The sequence below is a fragment of the Phaethon lepturus genome, unplaced genomic scaffold, assembly GCF_000687285.1.
Source record: "Phaethon lepturus isolate BGI_N335 unplaced genomic scaffold, ASM68728v1 scaffold25514, whole genome shotgun sequence".
Taxonomy (NCBI): Eukaryota; Metazoa; Chordata; class Aves; order Phaethontiformes; family Phaethontidae; genus Phaethon; species Phaethon lepturus.
In genome coordinates, this window is record NW_010534394.1 from 1 (window position 1) to 11,839 (window position 11,839).

At 49.0% G+C, this 11,839-nt stretch overlaps 1 protein-coding gene across 1 annotated transcript; it reads right to left on the minus strand.

The window, feature by feature from the left end:
• Positions 1-6,404: 6,404 nt before the first annotated feature.
• Positions 6,405-7,271, minus strand: LOC104619594 (heparan sulfate glucosamine 3-O-sulfotransferase 3B1; the record flags this gene model as incomplete). The annotated part of the gene is made up of 2 exons (XM_010285518.1): positions 6,405-6,513; positions 6,651-7,271. A coding segment is annotated over one exon (619 nt), but the record flags the coding sequence as incomplete, so codon positions are not given.
• Positions 7,272-11,839: the final 4,568 nt, after the last annotated feature.

An 11,839-nucleotide genomic window follows, 5' to 3' on the forward strand; every position in this document is an offset into this window, starting at 1 on the left:
CGCAGGCGTGCGGAGAGGCAGGTAATTAGAGTCGTGACTGCATTTGCCCTGTCGATATGATGCGCTCAGCCACTTCTCTCTGTGCCCTTAGACTCGTCCCTTCTCGGGAGAATTTTTCACTCTGTTGCTGTCTCGTCTGTGCCCAGCCGTGGGGGGTCTCCAGCAGTGAGCATATAGAAAATCTATTGATTCTGTTCCATAAGCCCTGTACAAAGGAAGGTGAGTGTCCCCCAGCCAATACCTCGTAGTCATTTCCTTTAGCTGTTGCTCACGTGCCCTAAATCACAGCTGTTGCTGAAAGAACAAGAGAAATGGGCTGGAGAAACCGTGGCCAAGCAGGTCTAATCCTGTCTACAACATCACCATTGCCCCGGTGTCGATGGAGGAACTCGCGGGGGCCAGCTACTGGTGCATCTGTGAAGAAGGACCCTCCGTGACCAGGAGTTGCAGGAGAAGGAATAGCAAAGAGGTTTGGCAAGGGAGCAGGTACTTGTGGCTGATGAGCTGTGTTGGAAGCTCCTCTGCTGCGCCGAGGACCTTGGGCAACACTCACACCGGGGAGTTTGGCCGCCATAAATTACACAGCTGTTTTAAGAACCGTGGGATGATTATTACCGTTATTATTCCTATTTAACGATGCTGGAATGCAGGTGCTGAGTCTTTCTTGAAGAGCTCTGCTTGGCTCCCAGCAGCTTCCACCGTGAGCCGGGCTGTCCCGGGGCGTTTCTCGGTTGTCAGATTTGGAAGGTCCCGCGCCGAGCGGCATGCTTGAGGCTCGGCACGCTGTTGGCCTTCGCTAGCAGCTGCGTGCCCGGAGAGATGAGGGATCCAAAGCTGCGTTCACATGGTGCGGTACCGAGCCTGAGGGCAGCGTCGGGCCTGAATTAACGAGATCTTTCCCCGCGGAGCAACGAGCTGCGCTGCCTCTGGGACGGGGCGAGCCTGCGCGGCGCGCCAGCCCCCGCGCAGCGGTGTGGACAGGCGTGAGATGGAGGAGGTATAATTTTTTGAAAAAGCCATGGCTGGCCAATGTCTGAGGTAATAAATGCTATGAATTGAGGAATGCGGCCTTGTTATTGCCTGGCAGAGGGGAATTCATTCTGCACATTGGCTTCTCCGGAGTTTTCCACCCAGGCGTCGTTGACTTCTTACCACCACATAGGTATTTCTGTATTTCAGCAAAATTCCCCACTTCTAATCTGGATATTCCTTGCTGGGTGGAGTGCAAAACCCACATTGTTAACTCCGGATAACGGTAATTAAAAGAAAATAAAATCAAAGGTGCTCAGAAAAGAAATGGAAAATTTTTCTGTGGAAGCCAAAAGAGTATATTAAACTTCAGTGGTTTAATAAAACATTATGAAGTTTGGGAGCATATTTTCCCTGGGACTTAATCTGTTTATACATCTAAAAAAGTAAATAGAATATCACTTTACTTGACCACACAGAAAACCTGATATACGGGGGCTGCTCTGCTGTATATATTTCTTGGTGAGTTGCTTCCACCTCGGGTTTCACGCAATGCATCGTGAGTTGGGTCCGTTCCTCTCCGACCAGGTTGGGTGAAAGCAGGAATTCATCAAATTCGGTGGCGAGACGCTGTGGACGTGGCAGGGCCAGCGACGGCGAAGGGGAGAATGGTGGGAAGACCTGACTTCTCAGGGGTTTTTGCAGTCTAAAGCAAGGAGTATGACATTAAGCTAGCTGGAGAATCGTGAAGTGGAAGGTAAGAGGTCGTGGAAACGGTGCCAACGAGGCCACTGGGGAGTTCACAGCGGGCAGAGCCCCCCCGGCTGCCGTGGAGCGTGTTAGGTTTAGGGGACTGAAATCAGACACAAATGGGTAATTCTGTCTCTTCCCCTTTTTCATAAACCTGCCCGCTCTTTCAAGGTTGCTGCCGCCAGCAAAAAGAGAGCACAGCCTCTCAGTACCCGTAAACTTTATTAAATGTGTGCTTTTTCATTCTTAAATTAAATTAAAATCAGTCTGTTTCATACTGGAATAGCACCAAAGGGAGAAGGATGACAATATCACCAAGCAAAGGGGAGGGAGGAGAGAAAACCCAGAAACCCTTCTATACGAACAAGAATTTTTTTAATGGTTAAGAAAATGGGCCATTTTTTTTTCCTGATCTGGAGACCTGACATTGTGTATGTGGGAGAACCGAGGAGGCTAATAACTTGCTAGTTAGTTAGTCAAAATACTTGGTGCAGGGTAGCCATGGCCAAATCATTGCTGGAAATTTAACTTTGTGGTGCAGCACCCCAAAGACCACCCCAAACACCACGCAGAGGAGCCTCACACACTGATCTCCGTGGCACATGGGTGTTTGTATTCCTTGTAACTGTGTAAATTATGGGGTGGCAGCATTTCCTTTGGAGTTGATTAAATTCCCCACGTCACAAAATCAGCCCCCCGTGGACACGGCAGCCCGGTCCTTGCCCTCCCAGAAATCACAGCGACGCGAATCGCAGCAGCAGCGGGGCCGGGTTTGCTCTTGCCAAGCTGTACTGGTACAGCAAAGCCCAGTTCTCTGACATTTTCCAGGTGTGGCCAGTTGAAGGCTGGTGCAAAGAGCCTTCCCACAGTTTGGGTTTGGCTGGCAGCGGCCGCTGCGGTGGGCCAGAGGGAGGTCTCGCGTTCAGCCCTCTCTCTGAATTGGGCTCTACAAGCCTGCGCCAAAATACGTCCCCATCAGTGGAAAAAACCCTGATTTTTGCAGAACAAGTGCAATACTTGTGCTCAGCACCCCTGCACCACAGCTCATGGTGGTTTCGGTGGGGCTGGGCTGGGCAGGGTGCTGTGCGAACCCTCAGCAGACCCACGGCCTGTGACCCAGCGGCACCCCGCAAATGGGGGGGCGAAGGAGATGCGTCCGTCTGCCCAAAGATGAATTTGACGATTGACGTTGACAGGATGCTTTATAAAGGTGGTTGGGTTTTTTTGTCTTGAAAGAAATGTTCTAAAATCTAAGCGTTGCGCGGCATACAAGCCCGAGCTTCATCAGTGCCTAATGGCACATTTGATTATTGAAAGAAAAATTTTAATACACCTAATTAGTTTCTCATCATTAATGTATTGATTTTTCTGCCTTTTTTTTTTTTTTTTTAAATCAAACTCTGTAGGTCACTTCCCTTTTTATTTATAGCTACTTTTGCTTTCCCCTCCTAATACACACGCTCAGTATTGCTGGCCCAGGAGGGGTGCAGTTTCCAATAGTTTACTTCCAATTCTTCTTAGGTTAAAATAATCTAAACTTCATGGCTGGATTTTAAAATAAGCCTAAAGAATTTAGAGGCTTAAATGTTATTACAGTTCAAAGCAATTTGATTGCGTGACCTCTTTTTAAAAGGCATTGTTCATACGTGGAGGGATTTTCAAAATTACTTATGGCTCAGATCAAAAAAAATCAATTACAGTCTCAGATCCCCAAATAGTTTTACTAGGTGTGTATCAAGGGATTCAAACCCTCAGAAATTAGTGGAAGTAAAACATTCAAGCATTTTTGGGAAAGTACGCCCATGTAGCCGAGTTCAGTGTGCTGGGAAGAGTTTTTTAAAGGCACGTATGATAGTTAGGCCTGTGTACACACCGAAGGCAGTGTACAGGGTGGTGTTGGTGGCAGTTGTAGAAACTCATTTGTATGAAGGTGCTTTATGTTTCTGTACCTCGTTCAATATGGGAAGAACAATCTGTAGCACTATAAAGCTCCTTCATACTAGTCTGAATGTGACCGTATGAGAGACAATAGCGATAGAATTATATTGATTTTTTTAAATCATACTCTTAAGTGATATTTATACTTGTCAAAGGCATGTACAGATTAGCCCAACCTTAAGTCTCCTTGAAATACCAAAGAAACGGCATGCTTAAATCTTCTTTTCAGCTTGGAGAAGCTCAGACTTTGTGCTGCGGTAGTGCTGGCACTGCTTGGTTGTGCCCATGAGCGGGTGACGCCGTGTCCTCCCTGCCTGCTCGGCTTTTGCGCTTGGATGGAAGAGCATGGCACGGGAGGGGTGGTGGCCATCGCCCATTCCTGCCCCAACAAGCCTTGCTGTTGGAAAGGTTTTCCCCATCATTAACCCCCATCCTTTTGGCTACACCTTAGGCCCATTCCCCCTTGATCTGGCTGGCATGGGCAGAGAGCAGATTGCTCCCCTCGTCTCCAGTGGGACTTTGGGGAGACCATTACCAAGAGCCCAACACTCTTCCAACTTCTACTGATTTGGGAGCTTTGAGCTCCAGCAAAGAGCTGTAGAGAAGCTGGGAGGGACCGTGACCCCACGAAGCCAAAGCTTCCACTGTGTGATGAACCATCTCTGATTTTCCCATGTCATTTCTTGCACAAACATTGAGGGACTGGAGGGAGGCAAGTAAGAGAAAGGGCTCTGTGGGGTCTGCGTGGTCCCTCACCTGCCTTTCTGCTGTGTTTGCAGAAGCAATTACGTAAAATGTTTACCCAGATATGGCACAAGACATTGCCAATAAGAGCCTTAAAATGGGACACACTGGAACAAGAACGGTGGGAAGGGAGCGAGGGTGGCACCGAGCCGTGCTGTGCCAGGACAGACTGAGCACGGCCCGGCTGTGGTGCCACCAGCCCATCACCACTGTGCTACCAGCCGGGCACGGAAACCCGAGCTCAGGTAGGGCTTTGGGATCGCAGTGGTGGGAGAAGGTCCTGGGGCCTTGCAACTCTAATGAAGTTGTTTTAATCGCCTTGGGAAATGGGCCTTGCATGCAAAACCGTGTGGGTTTGCGTCTTCCAGGGACAGGAAGGTCCCAGGACTCTGCATCCTCGGGAACGGAGGGAGGCAAGTAGGGATGAGGGATGGGTAGGAAAGAGGCAGCTCAGGGCAGCCAGGAGGGGATGTGGCTCAACACCTGCAGTGGAAACGAGTCCCTCTTGGGTTAAATTGGAATTCCAGATACAATTCTCTTTGGACCCCTTGAAATCTCTGCTCTGCTGTGATTTGATTAAGATCTTGGCCGGTGTGCAGGCAGCCACTGAGCTTGGTCCCCAGGCTTCTTCCTAACCAGATTACCAGCTGATCCCCCGCTTAGTTTGTTTTACCACATCAGGGCCTTTTTAAAGTCAGACTCGGGAGAGGGAGCATCATCGTGTTGTGCTTATGCAGCACCAAGCGATAATTAGGTGCATGTATAGTCCAGAAAATGCTGAAGATAAAGAGCCAGCAGATAAATGAGCCCACAGTAATACAAGATCCTGCTTCACTAATAGATTTCTATCGCCGAGCCGTTTCTACCAGCCAAGTGATAAGGATCAAAGCAAAGAATTTAAAGCTCCTGGTTATTGCGAACAGGAGATTCATTTTGCCTGGCAACTTTTAAAGCCCTGCACAACCTGCTTCCCCCTTAGTTCTCCTTTAGGAAAGGACAAGAAAACTTCCATTGTCTTCTCCTCATTCTCTCCCCTTTCTGGGTGTGGGTCTTGTTCATTTTTTCTCAAACAACCCTTTCCACTGTTTTTCTTCTAAGACTGGCCCAACTTTAACCATTCTTCATTATGGCTTAAATATCATCCGCCAGACACTGTGAACTTGTTCCTGCATGCGAGTGGTGGGATGGCGGGTCCCCCATCACCTTCAGGACAGGTGTACCATGAGCATCATCTCGGTGTGGACCTTCCTTGCCCGTCACCCAAATCCCTTCAGATGGGCCCCCCTGGGAAAAGTGCTTTGCCGTCAGCATAGCGAAAGGGGTCCGCGTAGCTGGCAGTGGGGAACACTGGTTTAGAGCCAACTCCCGTCAATGAGGCCTTGTGACTACCTGGCAATTTTCATCGTAAGAGTCAAAAGAATAATTTGTTTTCTTTCACTTTTGGCTACCAAAATTGTTTTGTCTCAAAACAAAAGACAGGATTATTGGTTTTGGCTTCTGTAAGGTGAAAAAGAAGTTTGGTTGATGAAAAGAACTTGATTTAGGGGGAGCAAAAGTCAAAAAATTGGATAAATTAAAAAGATTTCACCAAAGGTTTAATGCAATTTAAAAAAAAAAAATCCCCTAAGGTGAGGTTTTGAAAGGCAAATTACATATTAAGCCTCCTTTGTTTCATTGACAAAAGTGATGAGGTCTGGTCTATAATGGAATGGTATCTGCAAGTCAAAATCTGGCTGACCTTCCAGTAAGGCTCTGAGCTCCCCCAAGCACCCTTGTCCCTTCTGGAGGTGGACCTGAGGACATCTAAAAACTCTGCACCTGCATTTTGTTTTACAGAGGCAGCGCTAAACCTTGGGCCCATGGAAGGAAGCAGCCAAGCTGCAGGCGGTTTGATAGGACCAGGTTGTTGTTCACAGCCTCCTTTTCTGGACGGATACATCACCTCATCTCTGAGAGAAGAAAGAAGACAAAGCACTGTCAAAAGAAAAAAAAATCAGAACAAATCATGTTTCAGCACAACTGTTATTTTTTTCCTGTATTTTCCCCCTCTACTGATATGTAAAAAAAATATATATTATATTATATTTTCCTTTTCTTAAATTATTTTTTTCAGCCTCAGTCCCAGCCGAAGTCCTGCCCCGTCATCAATTATTATAAAATAGATTTCTGTACATTTTACATACATATATATCTCTTTATATACGCAAACCGTGCTGGGCAAGTAATTACAGGGGCCTTTCCCACACTAGTCTCAGTCCCAGCCAAAGTCCTGCCCCGTCATCTGGTAGAACTTCATGTTGAAGGGCCGGTAGAAGTCCCGCAGTCTCTGCACCACCTCCTGGTCTATGTCGGGGTGGGTCCTGCCTTTCGTCTTCCCCAGGCAGTGGGGTTTGCTGCTGCCTTCCGCCTTCTTCAGGCACGGGAACCCCTTGGTTTTGTTGAAGTAGAAGTGTTTGTCGGTGATGATCCTCTTGAGGCCCAGAAAGTCCTGGACCCTGCCCAGCTCCCCCGCGGGGTCGCTGATCAGCCTCTCCCCACTGACGAAGAGGATCTGCCCGATGGGGAAGTAGAGGAGCCAGTTCTCCAGGTGCTTGGCGTAGATGCCGATCTGGATGGCGCTCCACGAGGTGTCGATCAGGCCCGTAGTCCTGTTTTTGAAGGTCAGGCTCTCAAAGGTGGGGATATCGGGCTTCTTGGAGAGCGTCTGGGTGTAGTCCGAGATGGCTCTGGTCACAGGGTCCCGCACCACCACGATGAGCTTTGTGCCCTTGGACATGGAGGAGATGCGGGCTGGGGCCTCCTTGGTGACGAAGTAGCTGGGCGTCTTCTCCATGGTGATCTGCCCCTCCAGGGTCCTGGGCATGAGGTCCCTGCCGGCAGAACACGCACAGGTCAGATCAGCAGGTAGCAGGAATAAAAATACGCATCTAGAATCATTTAGGTTGGAAAAGCCATTTATGAACATCAAGTCCAACCGTAAACCTAACACCACCAAGTCTACCAATACATATATGTTACATACATGTATATATATACATATATATACACTCAACCATAGATACACAAGAATTTTTCTCCCTAAAATGCCTACACAGGTCATCTAGCTCATACAGACAAATCCATTTGCCATTGATTTAGGGATTAAGAGGGGATTATTATTAAAGGCCACTGTATTAGAAATCCAGCTGAGTAATCTCCCAGTTACCCATGAGTGGATTATCTGGGCTGCACTCTGGGCTACACACACCACACTGGCTCCCGACTGGTCAGGATGAGTCCTGGACAACGCCAGAGAGCCTGGAAAGGCCCTTTCCAGCCCAGGGCTCTTTTTTCCCCGGGGGAATGAAGAGGAACAGCGTAGCAGAACAGCAGCAGCTCAATGGAGCACATCAACCTTGCTTTCCCTTAGCATCCCACACACAACACTTTCCTCAATTCAGGTGAGAGAGTGCAACTTGTCCCGGCACGTGCCTGGCTTGTCAACAGCAGGACCTTACCCAACCGCAGGGGTCCTCTTGCACCCAGCTTCACCCGTTGCTTTACTGTTCCCTATCGCTGTGCAGACTTGTTCCCTAATATGCGCTAGAAGGAGCATCAAGACCTGCCGGTGGCATCTTCAGCACGTCCCAGTCCAGCACCCAACGAGGACAACCTCCCCTCTCCACTGCCACACAGGCTACAGCAGGTGTAGCAACCTCAGCTCATGAGGTTTGACCTCACAAAACACTCTTGAAACCTAAAGCCCTCAGCAATTCCACCTTATTCCTTGGCTATTTCTAATTAACCATGGGGGGAAAAAGTAGAGAGCTTGCAGAAATGGTGGAAGCAGCATGAAGCAGGAAGAGTAATTTTTTCCTCATTCACTAGGCAAGCCTAAATATGCTAGACCATTTGCCAGTTCTTTCCCTTTATAACCCAATGGGATTTATTTGCTCTAGGTTGCGAGACAGTTAAAAAAAAAAGGCAAGAGGAGAGTCAGCCACCAAATTAAAGCTATAAAACTTGATTAAGTTTTCAAAGCATTCAACCAGCACAGAGAAATAACCAGCCAACGTGTGATCTGCAAGCCTCAGACAGCGTTTCCCTCAGACACATGACACTGCAGGCAGAGGCTATTTGTTCCCTGATGGCCATCTCCTCCCTCACTGCTTTTATGCTTCTACAGCAAAGATCACCATGGGCTCTTGCAATTAAAAAAGCCACTGGTAATTTGTGCTAAAGCCAATGGTTGCCCTGATTAAGAAGCCAAGGGAAAAAAAATGACCCATCTGTTCTGAGGCCAAATAATAGGAAAACCAGGAATGAGAGGTCTGATTGAATCAAAACTCATCACATGCCTATGCAAGTTGGTCAGTAGCTATTTATGCAACTACTGTTTAGCTCACACCATACCTGGTATTTTACTTCATCAGCTTCCAGCACTAACTTCATGCAATGTCTGTACTGGCAAGGGGCACCCAATGACTACACCCCTGCACTGCAGGTGGGGTGTGCTCAGGGGCTGCCCAGAAAGCCCCTTCTCCATAGACCCATGGTGGGAAACGGTCCCCACACCAGATCTGGACGAGTGGTGATGGACAAGCTGGACTGTGGAGGAAGGGGATATCAGCTTGTGGAAACCCCCAGCCATGCCCAAGGGTGGTGGCAACTCCTAGGGCTGCAATTTCAAGGCCATGCAAGTAGAGTTTCACATGCAGACAAAAACATGCTGGTCTACCAGACACCTGGGATGCAAGAGCTTCTGGAAGTCAGGAGCCAGCATGTGCCAACAAAGAGTAACCAAAATAAAACTCTGACTAATCCTTCACCTTCTTGGCCAACTCCGCAAACGTGTAACGCCGTCGCAGAACAGAGACAGTCAATAACGCTCAGAGAGCAACTCTTAAATCTATCGTGGGCTGATGTGGATTTCAACAGTCTACTCATTAAGTGGTGTCTCTTTTTATGGCCATATTAAATCCGAGTTCTACATCCTGCTCTGGCCACCAACTGCTTTTCAGCTTGATTTAAGAGGTTGGTTTCAACCCATGAAGTCCTTAATGGCCTGGGACCTGCCTAGAGAGGAGACTGCTTCCCAAAACGTGCTCAGGATGGCCACGCTGCACTGAAGTCCTTTGGCTTCAGGCCAGGTCCATCAGATTGCTTGTTGTACAGGGCCCTGCACCTTGAGACTGACTTCTCCTCCAGGACTGCTACAGTCAGTATTTATCAGTCTCCTGGGAATGAAAAAAGGGTTATTTTTTCCTCCTTGCACAAGAGAGGCATTGGGTAGGGCCAGGCCATGAAACAGGAGGAAATTGCTGGGGGTGGAGGTGCTGAGTCAGTTGATCTGGTTGGGAAACGCAGGCTCTTAATTAGTGTTTCAACACACAGAGAGGAGTGCACCGCAGAAGTGGAAGACAGCAAGGATCAACTAATTGCCTAAGAGGCATCCACTGGCCCAGTGTCAGTCCCTTTTCAGACCAGTCAGCACCTGAACCCACACTCTTTGTTTGTGGCTGAGGACATCCAACATGTCGTTTCTGACAGAGCTGAGAGCACTCAGGTCTAGACCCTCAAAAATTGTTTTGGGTTTTTTTGAGAGGCCCTGAATCTTTGGCATTTACAGAGCATCTTGCTAGTGACCTGTCACAGCAAGAGAAGCAAGACAAGGCATATCATTGACACTGCTACTGCTGTCTGGCTTGGTCAGCACAGGCTAAGATGAGCAGAGATAAAAATGGAGCCTTCAACCCAAGAACGAGAGCTGAATCCACAAAAACCAGCTTTCAGGCCTAGCTCCAGCACTCTCTTCCTTCGTTGTACCCAGACGGGTGCCAGGCATAGCCCAAAACTAACATCCTTGAGATTGATTGTCTCAGACACTGCCTTGTTTGAAAAGTAGCAGCATGAAAGCTAGACAGCAGCAAGTGAAGCCAAATATTGTGGCCCATGGATGTGGTTTGAACTTCTGACAGCACCACATCCAGGAAAGCAAAGTTTTATTGCATGGATCTGTCCATTGTGAGGAGCTTTCCCATGGTTTTCATAATCTCCCGTAGCGGCATTGATTGGCATGCTGGCAGCCAGAGACAACCGAGCCTCAGGGACAGGAGGAACTGGTAAGTTGGCTGGTTTAAACTCACAGAGGTGGAAAAGTCACCAAGAAGCGTTTATTCCCATTCAAACCAATATTGGAGAAGGGCAACTTGGCCCAAGTATAGCACTGCAGCTCCAACACCACACGCTGGACATATGTGTTGGTGGAAGTAGGACCCGACTCCAGCTCTGAACACATCTTCTCCCGGGGCTCCAAGACAGCAAGGGCTGCACTGAATAACAGCCGTTGCAGGAGGTGGGAAAGAGGAGCTGTAATGGTCAGAAAAGCTGTAGCCACCATGTGCTGGGCAGGATGGAACCCCTTTGGGCAAAAGTAACAGCAGAAACCCATGTTCAGCTCAGTGGTGGGTCCACAGTTCAGCCCTGGGGCAGCTCGTGGCAGCTGTGGGTTCCTCCATTTCCATGGAAGCTTCACAGGCACATTAGAGACCTGGGCAGCTTCCGCCAGCGCTGTTTGGTGCAAGACAAGATCAGCAGAGGTGCAGCTACCACCGTTGTCCCGATGGAAGAGGAAAGGGAGATGACAAAGGGAATCAGGCTGTGGGAAATGGGGAGCTCAGCTGAGCCCTCGGACAAAAGCTGCTGGACCAGTTGGGACAGGGCTGGATGAAGACACCACTGAGGGCTGTAGCGGGTACTGCAGTGGAAAATAAAGGTAGCAAGGAACGCTTGGCAAGCGGTCCCTCCTGCCTTGTGAGCCTCCTGCCTTCTGGCAACCTGGAGTTCAAAGACCTCTGGAGCCCGCATCTGCACCCAAATCATCCCGTTTCCTAGTGACTATGAACTGTCTGATCCTTTCAAACCCATAACCACTTTTGGCCTTGAGAACACCCCACAGCAGAGAGTCCCAGCACTGAAGCACTGCCTTCACCCGCCACTCGAACCCTGCTCGGGAAGGGATGAGGCACCTACTTTCTGAGCCTGGAAGAGGAAAGCGAGGATGAGGAGCAGCCTCCGAGTGCCAGCGGACTCCCGGCATCCCTCACTCCCCACCGAGCCCCGCCGGCAACGGGGCTAAGCGCCGCTCTGCTGACTTCGGCAGAGCTGCCGGCAGCACCGGGGGTCCCAGCGAGGAGGGAGTTGCTGCGTGAGCACAGCCATGAATTTTCCGCAGGCAGAGAGCAGAGCCCCTAACCCTGAGCTATTAACATGTCAAGAGGGACAGAGGAAAAGCTTTTCCTTTAATGAATATTTCCTCAGTGAAGCCTGCACCCTTCGTAGGCGAAGTGATAGGCTTAGTCTAAAGATGGATTGGCCTACTTTACCTATTAACCACTTAGACTAATGTAATAAAGGCTCTCTTTATTCAAACAGCCCTAATCCCCAGCCCCACGCAGCT